The following is an 18,753-nucleotide window of genomic DNA, read 5'->3' on the forward strand; positions in this document are numbered from 1 at the left end:
TGGAGCTGCAATGAGTTTTACCGGGAGCTGGAAGTGCTTGTAAGAAATAGGTTCTTTCTCTGTTCAACTCATTTACCACCTGGGAAAAGGTGGTGAGCATAACCTTCCTCGTACCATCCTAGGCCACTGCAAACAGGCAGACTCAGGGATTTAACTACTCTTCATGCCTAAATCTTGTATGAACAGTGGTATTTGTGTTTTTTATTTTTCTAGGGCAGCCACTGACCACAATGCTGATAACACCACAGCAATCCTTAGAGAGTGGCTGAAGAATGTGCAGAACCTCTACCATGATGTGGAGTGGAGGCCAATGGAAGACCCGCAGTGAGTACTGCGTGAGGGGCTGGCTGAAGCTGTTTAAACTATGTATCAAATTTTGTAGGTTTTTTCTTTTTTTTTTCTTTTTTTTTTTGGTGGGGTCTGTTCTATTGAAACTGTGTTCTGGTGGAACACACAAAAAGGTCTTTGATTTCAGTGAAGCAATTCATGCAGAACTTTGGAGAAAAAAGCATTTTCCATTCAGTTATACAGCATCTGCAGTTGCTCGCTTTGCATGGTAAAGAAATCACATCAAAAGCTACAGGGATTAAAAACTGCTATTCTTTATCTGCAAGGGAGCAGAGAAATCATAGCCTATTCCCATAGTTTCTGTGAAAGTTCTGTCCCTGGCATCAAACACTCAATAAATTCTGAGCCAGGGAACTATGTTTAATTCAGCATATTATGCCTTTGCATATGACTTGCAGGATTATTCCTCTGAAATATACTGTTAGGTTTAAAGACAATCCTCTTTCAGGGAATTAAGGACTACACCTACTTAAATACATGATTTTGAAGTAGAAGAAACATGTTTAGGTTTTTATTATTAAGATCAGCTGTTCCTTGGTCTTGTTCTATTTTCTATTTATTCTATTTATAATATTATTTATTATACTTTCCCTTTGGTTTAAGCTTGCTTTTACTTTCAAGGTCTTTAGTGTGGTGGTGTGACATTTGTTGTGCAAACCTACAGGAACTGGTTGTTTTACTGATTTATTTTTTATTTTTTATTTTTTTTTAATCCTTGCATTGGAATTGATGTTTCTTAATCTTGTCGAATTTTTTTTTTCCTTTTTAAGTTCTGTAAAAAAATTTCTGCAATTCTTAGCTCCTTCAGTGGCTTATGCTGGCACTGTTTCAAAGCCATGAATTATATCTCACATAAGGATTTGTCTCTAAGTTTCCTTCCATCTCTGTTGCAAAGATTGTGCTTTTGGACCTGATCCTGAAAACAGAGAGATTCACATAACTTTGTTCCCATGATTCGGCCCCTGGGCTTGGGTGTTGGGTGTTTGTTGGTTTAAGAGGTGTTACCAGAATATGTTAACAGTTACTAATAATACCCAGAGCCTGAGGGAATCTAAAGTGCTCTTCATATTCACATCCTCAGCTGTGTTGATTCTGCTGTCTTTATAGACTTAAAGCCTAGCAGAGGACAGAGACTTTCTACCAGAGGGTCAGATGAGGTAAATTAGCTTCAGTTCATTTTAGGAGGGTAACCTCTGCTTACCTCAGGTGAGGGCCTGCCTGCTGCAGGACAAACTGCTGGTTTTCTTAGTGCAGTTTTGCTTGTGGCCACTTGGTCAGCAGGAAATGGTGTAATGCTGCTTGTTTTCTGCTGTCTTGTGTACACATGCCAGCGTGAAACTTGGAATCATTTTCCCTCAGAACCACTTTTTGCTTGTTTGTTTTGTTTTGTTTTTACCTCTCCTGAGTTGCCTGAGGTGACTCTGATGCTGCTTTTCTTTTTCACAGAAGGCAGTAAGGGAACTAGACTTTTTTGATTGCTTTCTCTGCTAGGTCTTACCCAGAAGAAATTGGGCCAAAGCATTGGCCAAGCTCCCGGTTCACCCATGTGATGAAACTCCGACAGGCTGCCCTGCGTGCCGCGCGAGAGAAGTGGTCAGACTACATCCTGGTAAATACAGCGTTTGATTTATTAACTGTCCTCAGGCAAAAGCTTTTCAGGTAGTCAGTCACTCTGATACGTGGAGAGGAAACCTTCAGACAGCCCCAAGTAAAGTAAAAGCTCTATGCAGTGAGATGCCTTGTATCATTTCATGTTCTGATGAGCAAGACTTTGCAGTTAGAGGGACAGGTCCCTGGGTAAGCCAAAGGCTTTATCCACAGGGTTAGGGGTGCAGGCTAAGCTGTGTTTGTCAGGACTGAATATAGTCTGGGTGGTGGGTAAGTACCTGCAAAGAGTCCCACAGACTGAAACGTTGCCTGTTTCTGGTGAAATATAAGGGGAATAGATGAGCAGAAAAGCTGTGGAAAGATGTGTGCCTTTTGGTCACTACAGCAGCAATTAATGGTGGTGTTTCTGCAGCCTCTGAAGAAGGTGAGGGTGTGGGGCCTGTTTTTTCAAGAGTTCTTCCTGATCCTCTTCACAGAATAGACTTAGCTGACTTTTCAGCATTGTTATTTTCCCTTGCATCTCCCGTGCCCTCTGCTGGAGTAGTTCTGTGGAGTCCTCTGAAAGCTCCACATCTTTTCCCATCCCATATTTCTGTCCCAGGGGCAGCTACTCCTGCGTTTACCTATAACAGACATGTACTGTGGTATCAAAACCACCAGCTCAGTGGTTTTTGCCAATACCTCATGCCTCTGGTCACCTAATTCCCAAGAAAATGTCATGGGAAGCATATTGTTTCATCTAATAACAAATTTCTTTTTCTCTTCCCCTCTTCTTCTTTAGTTTGTTGATACAGATAACTTACTGACCAACCCACAAACCCTGAACCTGATGATAGCAGAGAACAAGACATTGGTGGCACCAATGCTCGAGTCTCGCTTTCTCTATTCTAACTTCTGGTGTGGCATCACCCCCCAGGCAAGTGACCTCATGAATGGTGACAGGTGACGGTGTAAGCTGTGCTTTCAGAGGCTCCTGTGCTGTGTCTGTGAAGCAGTGGGCATAGTTTCTGTTTTGTAGAATTTACCACCTGTGTTTGTAATACAGACCGCTCCCTCTTCTGAAAAGCAGCTGCTGTTGCTATGAGGCATGTCATGAGGATAGCGGTGTCACACAGTCATCTAAGCTTGCACCTCTCTCAGTGGTGGGACCCAAACCTTGGGTGTGGGTATCTTTGGGAAAGGACCGTACGTTTATGGGGAGTCTGGGAATACAGGTAGAGGGGACACTGCAGTCTGTAACTGTTTTTCATGCTTTGTTTTCTAACTGAGCTGTATGTATGAGCAAAGCAATACATGTTCTGCATTGGGTGTGCAGACAAGTTTGCCTCCTGCTCTGAGATTCCTCACTTTTAAAAAGCCGTATCTGGAGGAAGCTGAGCTTGATCTGAGTGATGTCGTTCCTAACCAAAAGTCTGGGGATGTGATACAATCACAGTAATTATGTTTAAAAAAAAAAAAAGAAAAAAAGCCACGATACCCACAATCGCAGCAGTATTTATATGAGGTGGTTCCATATGTTTGTGTAATGGCCTTAAAACTCTTGGTACGTAATTTTAGACCAGCTTTCCTGTATATTGATGCTAATCTGAGAGGAATATGCTTTTCTTACTACAGCTCTCTGTTTTATATAGGTTATTTTTCTCACATGTGAACGAGATTTATGTGGTGGACCAGCACCCTTTGCTTTGAATGGAGTGTGTATGTGCTGAAGTGCATATGTAAAGGACAGAAGTGCCTAGCCTAGAAATAAGAGTTTTGTGTTACCTTTTCAAATCACATGTACTACATGAAGAATAAGATACAAAAATGTGTTAGTAGAAATAGCATTCTTTCTTTAGAGACAGAATGAGGTGAAGCTGTCACCTGTAAGTTGCTTGTGCAGTATTGTGGTGGGCTGACTACAGCTGGCAGGAAAGTCCCCCTGCAGTCACTCCCCCCAAGGCAGGATGGAGAAGAGAACTGGAAGGGCAAAAGTGAGGGGAATAAAACATGGGTTGAGATACAGACAGTTTTATAAGTGGCGAAGGAAATAAAACAAACGATGCACAAACAGTAACTCACCACCAGCAAAACAGTGCCCAGCCGGTCCCTGAGCAATTTTGGATAAACTTTGGAAAATCTCCCCCCGGGAGATTTTTTCCAAAGCACACGTTGGTGCGCTGTCAACGTTGGTGCGCTGTCAATGTTGGTTTGGTCACCAGTCTAAAACATAGCAGTATATGGGCTTCCGTGAAGAAAATAATCTGCATCCCAGTCAAACCCAGTACAGTCACCTTGTTTATAAAAGGATTTTAATAAGAGAATCAGTTATATAGAGGGGCAGATCTATCACCACAGTCATTTTAAATTTTTTTTCCCTACTGTTTTCTTTTGCAATGTTTTTGACTAAGCTCTAGATGGGCTTTCCAAGACATTGAAGCTGAGATAAGGAATGTAGTTAGTGCTTTTTTTCTCCCAAGCCACAGGTAAACCTCAATAATGAGATGATTTCTTTGATCTGTTCTCCAGTCGGCTGCCATCATATATTTTGTCATGTTTTGGGGAGATGGGATCTGTGTATCTCCTAACCTAGCGAGAATGTTTTCTGCTCATGTTTGCCCTGGAAAGTTTCAGGATTTGTATTTTCCTTCCATCCCCAAATTTTGTCTTTCCTTCATTGTAAATACAATAGACAAATGTGCTTAAGCCTGAGCTGCAGATATATCTTTAAACAACCCTGGGGCATGTGAATATGAGTACTTCAGAGGGGATCCACAGTCCTAACCTTCCCTTTCCTCTTGCTTTATTCTGGAGAGCTAATTGGATACTAATTGTCATTATTGCTGGAATGAAGCACACTCCCCTCTTGCATTTACCTGATGTAAAACATAATTGTTTCTGGTGTTACAAGCAAAGTGAAAACATAGCAACTGTTCTGTAAATCAGAAAATGGGTTGCTTGCATTGCTTGTACAATATGTAAATCAGCTTTGCTTCACAGACTGAAGTGGATCCCTGCCTGTGTACACCAGCCTCAGCCCTGGCCCCTAGTGTCACCTGTTCAATAGTAAGTTTCCATCAATTAGCATTAGTTAATTGAATTAGCTGCAAAGAGAAGAAGGGGAAAAAAAAAGTAGCAGCAAAAGCATCTTGCAGAATTTGAGGAGAAAAAGCTGCTCAAATGAAAAGGAAAGTTCCCACTTTTATTCTCATTCTCTCATTCTCTCATTCTCTCATTCTCTCATTCTCTCATTCTCTCATTCTCTCATTCTCTCATTCTCTCATTCTCTCATTCTCTCATTCTTATTCTTTTAGTTGCTGCTGGCTTGCTTCTGTGCTTGCAGTCCCACATCTTCGCTCTTCTCTCTCAGCCTTGCTCTCCCTGGGGAGCTGGGGAGGGAATAACAGCTGGAACACGCCCTGCACCATGGCCTGCAGCACTGAGCAACAACAAGCCAAACCCAGCTCCAGACAGCTTAATGTTTAGTTGTCATGAAGCTAACCTTAAGAAAGCAGGGCAACAGTGCTGACAAGTTGGAGTCTTTCTTGATTACACATGATTTACAATCAGTGAAAAGCCCTAAAAGCCCTAAAACCCTGTAGTGAGTGATTGGAGGAAGAAAGGTCGGTTTCCAGCATCTTTTACCAGTGGACAGTCTCCAATGTCTGTTAAAGGTTCAGTGTCTTAATCTTTCCTTCGGTGAGAATGCTAGTAAGGTCTGTACCTGCTCGCTTTTCAAATCAGGCTGGCTGTGTTTGAGATACCTGGTCCTCACAATGTGGTCAGAAGGTATTTGAAGGGGAGACGGGGGACCACAGATGCATAAACAAACAGATGCACCACTCTCCTACACAATACCAGGGTAAAGTGGTTTTGCAGCGATCTGCTTGGCTGCTGTTTCTAGAATCCTCATGGAAAATGTAACGTAGAAATAACATCAACTTATTTTAGTGACTCATCATTTCTGTAAAGACCAGTGTCTACTCTGGATTCAACTGTCAGACGTGTTCATATGTCTAACTGGTGCCTTAGGACTTTCTTTCTGAAGGAATTCTGTGTATTTATTTCCAAAACTGATAGCTTTAGATATATTGCACCTGCAAAACCAGCTGTGAGCTGCACACTATGGGTGATGCACCCACAGGGCTGGAAGGCTAGCAAAGCTTGTGGGTCCAGAGAAAGGAGCCGACTGAAGTGCCTCCCCAGAATGACTCTGTGGGGAGAGCTCAGGAGTTGGTATTAAGCCTGTTTGCCTTGGGATGGAGGAAGCAGGGATTATTACACAGCTGATGGAGACACAGATGTTGTCTTCCCAGAAGTCAAGTAAATGTTTTTTGAAGTCATAGTCAGAAATAATTTGTAGGTCCTATTTTGAGAGACTGTGAATGCCCTTTGTGTGTGTTGAACCTGGGGGATGCCACACATGCTCAGCAGCCTCCAGGATCAGACCTGAGAGTCTGAGTGCAAAAAATGTTTTTGGAGAGCTGGGGTAAAATAGTCCTGGGTTTGAAGCTCTATTACAAGGTGATTTTGCAGTGGAGAGGCTCGGATTTCCATTAACTACTAAAAGACAGGGTCAAGCTTTACCTTCTGAGATGGGAATTCTTTATAAATACTTGACTGAGCCCTTTTCAAATGGGGTATACTTCAAAATCTGAGAATTGGGCACTGATTCATCCCTGCTGGGGAGGGCTAACGGTGAGAGCTTTTGCTGGGGAGCATCTATGAAACAAATCTCTTGTAACAAGCAGCCTGCTCATTGTGTTTGCAGGGCTATTACAAAAGGACCCTGGATTATCCCCTGATTCGGGAATGGAAGAGGACGGGCTGTTTTGCTGTCCCAATGATTCATTCCACATTCCTCATTGACTTGAGGAAAGAGGCCTCTACCAAGCTGATGTTCTACCCGCCCCACCAGGACTACACCTGGAGCTTTGATGATATCATGGTCTTTGCCTTCTCCAGTCGCCAAGCAGGTATGTCTGGAACCTTTGCTGGGGAGGATTCACTAGTAGACATGCAGATCTCTGCTTGGAGTTTAGAGGCCAAAAGCCATGTGTTGACTTCAGTGGTGAGTCTGTACCCTGTTCCTTTGCTCTTTTGAATCTACTCAAGGATAACCAACAAGTGATTAGCAATGCAGTGTCAAACCACAGCTAGTTTCAAAGGCCATGGGAGCAACTCTTGGGATGGGGGCAGTGTTTCAGAGTCTAAATGTGTGGCATCTGTCCTTGATTTGTGTTGCAGCAAGGCAGTAGAGAACACAGGTGAGTGCTGTGAAAGTGGAAGTCTGTTGGTAAGGTATTTAAAGTCACCACTTCAGGAGACTCCTGAGGAAGGGAGACTTGGCAAGAGACTCTATAGATGTAGCAGTCATTGTGGAAAACAAACAAAAAAACAAGTTGCTTACCCACAGTGCTCATGAGGCCTTGGTTCATGGCAGCTCAGCAGTTGTACATGAGTTGTTGGATTTTTTTGTCTTAAAGCAAAGCCAGTGCAACTTTCAGGCTGTGTTGAGAGGAAATCATAGCCAGGCAAGGGTGGGTTGGAGCTGATTCGTGAGTAGTAAAATCTTTGCATAGTTGGCACTGTTCCTTTGGTATATGAGGAGAACCAGTCAAGCGCTGAGCTGTCTTGAAACCCTTGGAGCACAGTGGAGAGAGAATGTGCACCACTCTGACTGATACTGGGGTCTTTGATGGTGGGAGGATGTCAGTTGGACCTGAAATACAGGAGTCCTTTTAGGCTGAGCCACAACCTTGGTGTCCTCATCCTTGTTCAGGAATGGCTGTTGGTGTTAGCAAAGAGCTCCAAGTGTCTCGGAGGAAATATTGTGTCTCTAAAATGCAAGATGCTACTGCTGCTTGTACTTGTGGTGAGGATGTTAAGTCCCATTTATTCTCGGAGAATGGATCTGATGAGTATTCTGCCTCCAGCAATGTCCTGGGTAGCAGCAGGCCTGTATGTAGCAGTGTCAGAGCTGAGGGTTGCTCCTGGAAAGCCTATGTCTTTAAAGGCTATTTGTATTTTTCTTTGCCCTGTTGTGTTGGAAGGAGAAAGTTTAAGGCTTTGTAAGATAAAAGGGACTGAAGAAACTTCAGCAGCACCAGTGAAATGCACTTCTATCCAGAGCTTCATGACTAGTTTTGCTGGCTTGCTGAGGTGAAATAGTATTGTCAGCCCTCTCCCTCATCACAGCATGGGGCTTTAAAAAAGAGAAAAGTTGTTTGTGGGTCCTCTGAGTGATGGGCATGCAGCTGGTGTTACCTTTATTTATTTATTTATTTTGCAAAAGAGGCAAAGTTACGGTGAGAAGAAAGGGCTGTTCTTGTGGGACAGACAAGTGGAGAGAAAGTGAAGAAGAATAGCGTGTTGTTGGTAGTGACCCCTGAAGAACAGACAGGGTGAGCAGGCCACTTTTCCCACCAGCACAGCATCCACCAGCTGTTTACAGCTTTTCTTTTAATGATCCTTTTGGTTTGAAGCTCTTGACAGCACTGCAAAAGATGGTGTTGTCTTGGCAGACTAAGCAGGGTTTTTTAAAACTTAGCTAAAAGGGTATGAGGGGCTTAAAGTGAGAAAGGCAAATGATAGAGGAGTGGCAGCAAGAGCTGAAATTACAACCCTTGGGAGACAGAAGAAGATAGGGGAGGTGAGAGTTAAACCTGCAGGGCCTTTGGAGCCCTGATGTTGAGAGTCAGGACTTCAGTACCTTGGCTCCAGAGAAGTCTGAATAGCAAAGCGGGCTCCTTCAGATCTACCTGCCCTACTTGTTCCCTCTGACAGGTTTCCCAGAGATGTACCATCCAATGAGAGTGGTAACTGCATTGCAGTAGCTCCGGCTGTTTAAGAAATATTTCAGGGATTTAAACCCATCATTTTTTCCTTTGATTCTAGAACATTTTAATTTTTTCCAGTACTGACCCATGACATGAAAGCCAGTGCTTTGGTATTCTGGCCCATCAGTCTGTTCAGATTGTTGGCTTTTGTCCTGGGCTGAGTTTTGCACCCTGGATAAAAGGATAACATCCAAGTTCAGAAATGTGCAAAATGTATGGACTGTGAGGCAAATTTCTCTTTGGAGGAATTTCACTTACTTGACTAAAGTCACAGTGATGTTGGGTTTTGTCCAGCCCAACTACTACATTTAACACCATATATCAAACCAGCAGTTTTCAGCAGTGAATCTATTGCTTGACACAGCTGTTCCGTGATGCTCCAGAGAGACTGTCCCACTTTTGCTGAGAGGACGTGGCCCTTGATGAGACTACTGACTTGCAACAAAGCTCAGTGCAGGTGTTTTGTTGAGTGATGGGCCTGCATACTGAGAATAAGAGACAATCAGAGATCTTTCTCTTCTTCCTTTCTTCTTCCTGCAAAGGTGTGAGAGGCACAGCTGAGAACAGAGGGAGGTTGACACTGTAGAGCTGCTTGCACTTGCAAGATATCATTTTGTCAGTCATATCTCCTGAGCTTCCTTTCAGGCTCTGAGGACCTAAAGCCAGCCAGCAGGAAGGTCCAGTTACAGGGGTGGGGAGGAAATTTAGGTTGCCTGAGTATGGCTGTGGGTTTGGTCACTGCCTCACAAAGGCTAATACTATAATAATAATAATACTATAATAATAATCTGTGGCTTTTCTGTCCCTTGTAGCAGTAGTTGTTTTTATCAGAAAAAAAAACAGAGCTGGAGAGTGAGTCCCCCTCCCTGTTTTAAGGCAGTTTTACTATTTTGAAGTAGCCTTTATCCCAGAAGGAACAGAAATATTGGTATGAGTCTACACAGATTAACTGTGTTTAAGCCAGCGGAAGATAAGAACAGAGATCAGTGAGCCAGATAAGATGAGTTGATTAGATCAGTGCCAAATCCATTAATGTCAGCAGGTCATACTTTTTTATTCTGCCATTTACCTAAACTACAGCTGACAGCTGAATGTGTTTTGGCAAGTAGTGCAGCCAGCAATTTACTTGCAGAACTTAAAATGGTGTAAACATTGGAGTTGTAATGCAGACAGTTCTGCTCTGCTAAAAATACCAGGGATTAAGGGGACCAATACATGAAAGCATCAATACACCAGGTAGTGTCTGCTTTTCATTTATTTTCTAGAGAGAGGGGAGTGGTTGTGCTTGCTTCATTAAATAGGGAAAAAAAATGCAGAAAAGCTTCCAGGTTTGAATTTATTTATTTATTTTAAATCTGTTTGGCCAGTTGAATGGGCTTTAGCAGCTTTAAGATGGTGGTTAATTAATAAAAGACCTTGCCAGAGCTCAATGTTGATCATGCGTTGCTGGGATATTCCCGATGAAGAAGCTCAGCAGTGGGTGGGTCTCTCCCTTGAAAAGGGCTCTGGTCTAAGAATCATAGAATCACTAAGGTTGGAAAAGACCTCCAAGATCATCAGCAGCACGTCCAACCTTTCCTTGAACACCCCCAAGGGACGGTGACTCCACCACCTCCCTGGGCAACCCGTTCCAATGCCTGACCACTCTTTCTGAGAAGAAATGTCTCCTCATTTCCAACCTGAACCTCCCCTGGCACAAATTGAGGCCATTCCCTCTAGTCCTATCACTAGATAACTGTGAGAAGAAGCCGACCCCCAGCTCCGCACACCTTCCTTTCAGGTAGTTGCATAGAGCAATGAGGTCTTCCCTGAGCCTCCTCTTCCCCAGACTAAGCAACCCCAGTTCCCTCAGCCGCTCCTCACAGGACTTGTGTTCCAGGCCCTTCTCTGGACACGTTCCAGGGCCTCGATGTCCTTCTTGTAGTGAGGGGCCCAAAGCTGAACACAGCACTCGAGGTGCGGCCTCACCAGAGCTGAGTACAGGGGGACGATCACCTCCCTTGTCCTGCTGGCTGCACTATTCGTGATACAAGCCAGGATGCCGCTGGCCTTCTTGGCCACCTGTTCTCATGTTCTCGCTCATGTTCTCGCGAGCATCAACCAGCACCCCCAGATCCTTTTCCTCTGCACAGCTTTCCAGCTACTCTCCCCCAAGCCTGTAGCACTGCTGCATGGGGTGGTTGTGGCCAAAGTGCAGGACTCAGCACTTAGCCATGTTGAACCTCATCCCATTGGCCTCTGCCCATTGATCCAACCTGTCCAGGTCCTTCCTACCCTGCAGCAGATCAGTGTTTCCCCTCAACTTGGTGTCATCTGCATACTTACTGAGGGTGCACTCAATTCCCTCATCCAAATCATCAATAAGTATATTAAAGAGGATGCGCCCCAACACCGAGACCTGGGGAACATCACTTGTGACCGGTCGTCAGCTGGATTTCACTCTCTTTGTTGGATATCTTCAGATTCAGCTCCTTGAGCAAGCAGTTGTGAAAGCTTTCAGGTAGAAGGAAATGACATTATCAATTTTTTGAAAGTATCTTTCCTCCTCACTGGTACCTCTCTGTATGATTTTCCTCTCATCTTCAGGCCACTCTAAAAAGTATTCCTAGAGAGGAGAGTACTGTGGTGGCAGACTTGACATTTCCAAGATGGTTATCAAACATATTCCTCAGAGTTCTTTGCCAACATGGGTGAAAGTATCTTGTTTTTATGTTCTAGCCAAAGCAAGCAGAAGCGGGAAGATATTTGACTGCAAAACTCAGACTGATTTCCTTGCTAAGCTAGTAACAAACCCTGTAGCTATACTGATACCTTGGGCTTGGGCTTTGCAACTTCATCCTGTATGATTCCAGGCAGGGCCTCCTCTCACCACAGAGAGGTGGGGTGTCCAATAGGACTACTTCCCTTTCACCTGAACCCCTTCACCCTGTGCAGGTTTGTAACAAATGCAGCCCTCCTGTGTTTCAAGGGGGAGTCCTGCCCACTCATGAGTGGAAATGCTTTCATCCTGAGCTTTGAATCCTGCATGCTTTTCCTGTCTTTGAGACCTATTTTCCCGCTCCTGGTTTGGAGGCTGTTGCTGAGCCCTGGATCTGTGCAGGGAGAGAGGCTCCATGCCATGTGTTCGCTGTTGCTTCTCCTTTAGCACATCTGCAGTCGGAAGCCCATTTGACTTCTGTGCTAGCCATTTTATCACTTGAGGCTGGCTTACTCAGAGGTTGAAAGCCTGTTCCAGTACCCTGTTTCTGGCTCTGGGTCTGTGAGGGGATCGTGTTAGGTGAGGTACCAGGTGTGAGCAGTGCAGTTGTGGTTTTGGGGATGGGGGTTTCTGTGGTACTCTCCAGTTTTCTACAGTAGTCCTACAGAGTTTATCAGTCACTGCTTTTGCTAAAGGCCAGTTCTGCCCTCTGCTGTAGGATTGCTTTTATGCTGTGAAGGCGACGGCCAGAAGAGACCCTTTCTCTGGTCTAAGATGTGGGTTCCCAGTCTCTTCTAGGAGAAAACTGATTGCAGTTAAAAACCCTTGCTGTTAGGGAGCAAGTAGAAATTATTTACATAGGAGAGGCCAGTTGGTGTCATACGGTACAACAGAAAATGGCACAGTGATTTTTATTGACTCATGAAATATCACAAGTTGGAAGGGACCCATAAGGGTTGTTGAGTCCAACTCCTGGCTCCATGCAGGACCACCCAAAAACCAGACGCTGTGTCTGAGAGCATTGTCCAAACACTCACTGAACTCCAGCAGGCTCAGTGCCATGACCACTGCCCTGGGGAGCCTGTTCCAGTGCCCAACCACCTCTGGGTGCAGAACCTGTCCCTAACACCCAGCCTGACCCTCCCCTGTCCCAGCCCCATGCCGTTCCCTTGGGTCCTGTCGCTGTCCCCAGAGAGCAGAGTTCGGTACCTGTCCCTCTGTTCCCCTCATGAGGGAGCTGCAGGCCGTCATGAGGCCTGCCCTCAGCCTGCTCTGCTCTGGGCTGAACAAACCAAAGCACCTCAGCCGCTCCTCACACAGCTTCCCCTCTAGACCCTTCACCATCTTCATAGCCCCCCTTTGGACGCTAATAGCTCTATGTCCTTTTTACGTTGTGGTGCCCAAAGCTGCACCCAGTGCTCGAGGTGAGGCCGCCCCAGGCAGAGCAGAGCAGAGCAGCCCTCCCCCAGCCAGACGGCAGGGCCGTGCCTGAGGCCCTCCAGGGCACGGTTGGCCCTTTGGCTGCCAGGGCCCGCTGCTGGCTCATGATCAGCTTGGCATCGACCAGAACCCCCAGATCCCTTTCTGTAGGGCTGCTCTCCTGCCTCTCGTCCCCCATATGTACATACAGCTGGGGTCGCTCCATCCCAGGTGCAGAATGTTTTTGAATTGTTTGCTGATGAAGCAGAACCTGTTGAGATTCAGGTCCAGGCGTAGGTTTGGTTATGATTATATATCAACAGAGCAGTGAAATCTGCTGACAAAAGACCTGACTCTGTTTTCTGTTTTTCTGTGATCCTCAGGAATTCAGATGTACATCTGCAACCGTGAGCACTATGGTTTCCTTCCCATGCCCCTGAAATCACATCAGACGCTGCAAGAAGAAGCTGAGAACTTTGTGCACACGTTAATTGAAGCTATGAGTAAGTCGCTGTGCCCTGCTGTGATGGAGCTCCCCAGTTAATGATGGTAGAGCTCTCCTGCCAGTGGCCCAGCTCTTCCCCTTGGGAGTCTGGGAGAATTTGCATCCTGATCTGTTCTCACACAGTTTTGATATGCAGGTTTTCCGATTTCCACAGCTTTTCTGCATAGAGGTGTAATCATGGCTGGGTCAACTCCGTTCACAAAACCCCTCAACTTCCCCAGATCAATTGCAAAATTGCATCTTTAATGGGGAAAGGATGCTGCAGAACCTCGTCTTTATCATGAGGTCTGTTTGGCACATAGGTGCTCCCTTCTGCTGCGCAGTGTGGATGCTTTCTGCTGCACCCACTGCTGCCCTGACTGCACATCCCAGCTCCCGGGGCTTTAGGCCCAGTGATGAAGACATATGCAGATACATTATATCAATTAAGCGCATACATCAAAGTGATGGTTGGGATTTCTCCTCTCTTACAGTTGATCGTCCTCCCATTGAACCTTCTCAGTATGTCTCTGTTCCTCCAAAGCACCCTGACAAGATGGGATTTGATGAAGTAAGAAACTTAATTTGCTGTCCTTGTTTTCCCATTCATTACTTAGAGGACCTGGGTTCTCCAGGTAGCTGAGCTTCCAGATGTTTCTCTTGGAGTATATTATCTTTTCACACAATTAGTTCTTTCCCAATTATTCATTTTTGGACTTAAACTTAATGCAAGGAGAAAGCTATCCTTAGCTATTCTTATCTGGGGAGAAGTTCTGTTGAGCACACATGAGGCCAGCCAGGTCTGTGAGCACTTAGCACCCGCTGCATGGCTTCTGATTAAAAGTGCTGGTTTGTGTGCAGGTGCAGTGCCCAGCAAATCTTTGGGATTCGTGTCTGTTAATGGTGTGGATGTTTAAATCCAGACAAAAGAAGATGGCAGAACCGAGGGTGGAAAGCAGGTTACTACCTCCACGTTTCTTGTCCTGTTTCTTCTAAATCTGACTCTACAGAGCAGCTTGGCAGTCCCTTCATTCTGTGATAAAAAATGGTCTTTTAGGAAGGCTCTCCTGCTCTGAAGTGACAGAGGAGAATGATTTCTGTAACCTGAGAGACACGTTGTAGAGCCCAGAGCAGCTGAGGGAGACAGGCCTTGAGCTAGGCTCTAGCCCAAGCTGGGTATGTCCATGAGAGATGAAGATCACTCGTGGCCACCTTACTGTGGCAGCTGTCCCCCGGTTGTGTTTAATTGCCACATTTTTCTGCTACAGCCTTAAGTAAAAAATATCTAGAAAGATCATTGCTGACGCTGGTAGTGCCCCCAAGACCTTGCAGAAATTCCTCTCACATCTCTTTCTCACATTGTGGAGAGAGTAGGCATTGAGGGGAGAGGGCTGGACAGGGATCTGCTGTGCTAGCGATTAGCTAGTGTCCGTGTTTTTCACAGAGCCATAACCCCCTTGTGTATACAGCTGCCAGGGTTGCAGTGGCACCGTGACTGAGGGAGTTGTGGTGATCAGGGGAGCCTTTGTTTTCATTGCTTATTTTGCTACATCTGTTTATATGACTTGTATAGTGAAGTCTGAACCTGATTTGGCTATGTGTGTTTGAGTGTCTGTGTTTAGAACACAGCTGGCATAGTTTTTTTCCATGTTGTCCTTTGTGGCTGCACTTTATTTATCCAATTTATTATTTTTGCATTTGTACTGGGCTGGAATTTGATCTGCTTCTTACTGGGATGAGGTTTTGCTCCACAACCTACAAGGCTTCGATTGTACTTGTCTGTCTGTGACTGAAAAATATCCCTGACCCTCTGAAGTTTACCTGCAAGTGAGGCTTCAGTCCTCAGCCCTCCACCAAGGAGTCTGTTTCTTCCAGGCTTGGACTGAGCCCTACCCAGACATCTCTGTTCCAGGTCTTGGCTTTTTGCTGGGCTTTCTAGTCTGGCAAGGATAACAGCGTTTTCAATGCCTGAAGTAATTACAAAAATGTTCTCTTTACTGTGTCTTTGTACTTTTATAGTGACCCCGCTGGTAATCCTAAATATGGGCAATTGCATCTTTGTGGAAAGACACATGGGTCAGCGTTCTTCTGGAACTGGAGCTGGCAAACCAAATTTTACTTTGTGTTTAATAAAAATCAAAACATCCTTTATCTGTGGAAAATACAGGCTTGGCTCTAGCTGTCCTTCTCTCATCTTTATTCATCATTGAAGAGCAACTTTCCCTTGTTCCATAAAAGGTAGTTGTTGGACAAAGAACAAGCCTCTAACCTTTCAGCTCAAAACGAATCCTAATTTTTTGACAAATTCTAAACAGTCTCGAATGAAAACACAGCTGGTATTTTCAGAACATCCGCTTTTCTTATGGGGCTGCTAGAAAAGAGTGGATCAGGACTTCCTGTTCTTACTCCCTCCCATACCCAGATGCTAACGTCTTTCTCTTCAACCTAGATTTTCATGATCAATCTGAAGCGTCGGAAAGACAGACGGGATCGGATGCTGCGGACTCTCTATGAACAGGAGATTGCAGTCAAGATAGTGGAGGCTGTGGATGGAAAGTGAGTTTCAGCTGGGGTTGCTGAAGTTTGCAAAACGTGGATTGTGCTTAAGTGCTTTGCACCATCTCCTTGGATGCCCTGACCTTCCTTCTGGTGAGGAAGGGTGGGCTGAGGGGAGAGGTGAATGTCACTTCTATTCACGGGTCTGATGGTCTAAGTGAGGCAGTTCTGCTGTTTCTTCCTTCTCTTGAAATCAGTCATTCTACACGAGAGAACCAGGACAGTGTGGTTCAGTCTTGGGTACCCATCAAGACCTCTTAGAAAAATATTCTAAGCCAAGCAACTAACAAGTAAATGGTCCCACAAGAAGTTACTGGCAACATTAAGGGTATGGCTTGTCTGTCCTTAGGTCGTGCTCTGCCTTGTGGATTTCTCTAACACGGTATATTAGGGAAACAGTTTGTAAGCAAAAGTGGTTGTGACTGATCTGATTTCAGCTTCAGCACTGGTAGTCTCAAAGCAGTCAGGTCACAGAAAGTGAGGGTGGCTGTTTGGGGTGAAGGCTTTCACGGTGGTAGGCATGCTTGAAGGGGAATGCTGCTGGAAGGCTGCAGCTTTCTGTGGACATTTGTCTTCAGACATTTTCAGTGTTCAGTTAGATTTAGAAATGTAAATTAAGATTTTTTTCTTCAGGTTTTTGAGCAAAACAAATACAAGAATTCCACAACATATGACTTGTCCCTGAACAGCATTTCCTGTGTTGCTTCTGTGTCTGACTTGTAATTGACTTTTTTTTTTTTAAATGGTGATAGATACTCTCTTTCCCAGAGCACTGAACACGAGTCAGCTCAAAGCTCTCAGCATTGATATGCTTCCGGGTTACCGTGACCCGTATTCCTCCAGGCCACTAACCAGGGGAGAGATCGGCTGCTTCCTTAGTCACTATTACATCTGGAAGGAGGTAAGAAGTTTTTGGGTGCTCAGGGTTCCTGCAGGACGTAATAGGAAAGTACACAGCTAGTCTTAAGGCAGAGCATCAAATATGGTATAGGTTTCTGGAAGCATAGCATGGAAATGTTTTCCTCAGTTTATAGAGGATCATACACAAAGTTTTTCTTGAATGCAGTGTTCAGCTTTCCCTTCTCTGTATTCTATTTGCCAACGGCTTTGAAGGATTTTATCAAAATGCTTTCATGACTGTTTTTGCAGACCATCCAATAGCATGCTTGAAGCAAATTTGTTTAGGAGAAAGGCTGGAAGGTTTTGAAGAACAAATGATACTAAAAAACTCCTCTCTATCTTTTCTGTTGTTGATGTTGTTGTCTTTGTTTCTACATCTGTGCTGAAGCAACTTCCAATGACTCTGCTGATTGGCTTTTTCAGGTTGATGTGTTATAATTATTCTTACCAGCAGGGACCTCTGTTACTTGAGCTAAGAGAATCTTCTTTGGGTAGTAAAAGCTGTGTCTCCTGGCTGTCCCTGGTCACCTGGGGAATGGTGTGCAAGAAAATCCGGGCCACACTGGTCAGAGATGCTGCAATTACATGTCCTGACATCAACAGGGGGCGCTGCGTCAATGAGATGTGGTGGAGGCAGGAAGAAAGACTTGATAATAAAAGAAGAATGGGCAGTGGCAGTGGTTGTCCAGATCTGACAGCGAGGATTGCACCTGCTGGTGCAGGGTCCTATATGGTTGTATAAGGAGACAACCCTCTGCACGCAGAGGTTTTAGTTATAGCACATCTCCCCAGGGCAGGGCATTGATCTGAAAAGCCTAGGGCCAGCAGGAGTCATCCTGCCTTGACCTCGGTCAAGGCAGGCTGAGCTTTTGGGCTTGAGACTTCCAAATCACTAACAGTCAGATAATAACGGGAGCTTGTATGCGGGATGCATTGCATCAATATTCTCTAACTGGTCAGGGTCAGAGTTAGGAAATGCTGGATTGTCCCCCTTCCCAGGCAGCAGGAGGTGGTGGCTGTGGTTGTGCTAGTTGGTAGCTTGTGGTGCAACATCAGATGGAGGGTTTCTCTAGGGGCACCACGTTACAGGTGCTCAGCCTGAAGGATATTTTCAGGCCTGTTCTCACTGGCTCTTGCAGTCTCTCCCAGCTGAGCTATGAATTTGAGAGTGGTTCTCCTGCCTCCCTGCCGGCAAGGTCTAGAGGGTACTGTCAGGTCAAGATGACCCCAGCAAGGTCAGGGTGCAAGGAGTGGCCCAAATGGGTTGCTGTGATCACTTCAGTACCCTCTTGTTTCAGGTGGTGAACAGAGAACTGGAGAAGACGCTTGTTATCGAGGACGATGTGCGCTTTGAACACCAGTTTAAAAGGAAGCTCATGAAGCTGATGGATGACATTGAAGAAGCACAGCTAGATTGGGAGCTTATGTAAGTAACTGGCCCTCAGCCACCTGGGAACTCCTGGGCACACATACTGTGTCACGGTAGAGATACAGGTTAGTGCCAGCCACAGTTGCTTCTCAGTGGGCTCTTCCCACAAGGAGAGATTTGCCTCCTGGGGCAGGCTACTGCTGAAGTGACCGAACTGTAATGGGTACCGTTACTGCCCTCTGTGGGCAGTCCGGAGATGCTGCTGTGACAGGGGAGCTGCCACAGCCCTGTCCTGGGGTTTGGGCAGTGGCAGCCCAACTCCCTGAGTCTTTCACAGCTGTGCCGCCGCTGGGTTAAGGCACAGCTGTGAAAGACTCAGGGAGTCTTTCAAATTCACTCTCAAATTCACAGCTCAGCTGGGAGAGACTGCAAGAGCCAGTGAGAACAGGCCTGAAAATATCCTTCAGGCTGAGCACCGGTAACATGGTGCCCCTAGAGAAACCCTCCATCTGATGTTGCACCACAAGCTACCAGCTAGCACAGCCACAGCAAC

General features: G+C 45.4%; 1 protein-coding gene across 8 annotated transcripts in view; it reads left to right on the plus strand.

Annotated features, from left to right (window-relative positions):
• The window catches only part of COLGALT2 (collagen beta(1-O)galactosyltransferase 2), a 76,674-nt gene that overhangs the window by 39,288 nt on the left and 18,633 nt on the right, over positions 1 to 18,753 (plus strand). For 7 of the 8 annotated variants that reach the window (XR_010833194.1, XM_067001481.1, XM_067001479.1 and 4 more), the window contains 9 exons: positions 214 to 324; positions 1,840 to 1,957; positions 2,738 to 2,872; positions 6,707 to 6,911; positions 13,275 to 13,394; positions 13,870 to 13,946; positions 15,825 to 15,931; positions 16,700 to 16,832; positions 18,130 to 18,257. Coding sequence is in view for 6 of the 8 variants with exons in the window: in XM_067001479.1 (XP_066857580.1) it covers positions 214 to 324; positions 1,840 to 1,957; positions 2,738 to 2,872; positions 6,707 to 6,911; positions 13,275 to 13,394; positions 13,870 to 13,946; positions 15,825 to 15,931; positions 16,700 to 16,832; positions 18,130 to 18,257 (1,134 nt within the window). In the remaining 2 variants the exon portion in view is untranslated. Of the gene's footprint in view, positions 1 to 213; positions 325 to 1,839; positions 1,958 to 2,737; positions 2,873 to 6,706; positions 6,912 to 13,274; positions 13,395 to 13,869; positions 13,947 to 15,824; positions 15,932 to 16,683; positions 16,833 to 18,129; positions 18,258 to 18,753 lie in introns of all 8 variants that reach the window. The other variant, XR_010833195.1, reaches the window with a different exon arrangement.

The sequence above is a fragment of the Anser cygnoides genome, chromosome 8 (assembly GCF_040182565.1).
Source record: "Anser cygnoides isolate HZ-2024a breed goose chromosome 8, Taihu_goose_T2T_genome, whole genome shotgun sequence".
Taxonomy (NCBI): Eukaryota; Metazoa; Chordata; class Aves; order Anseriformes; family Anatidae; genus Anser; species Anser cygnoides.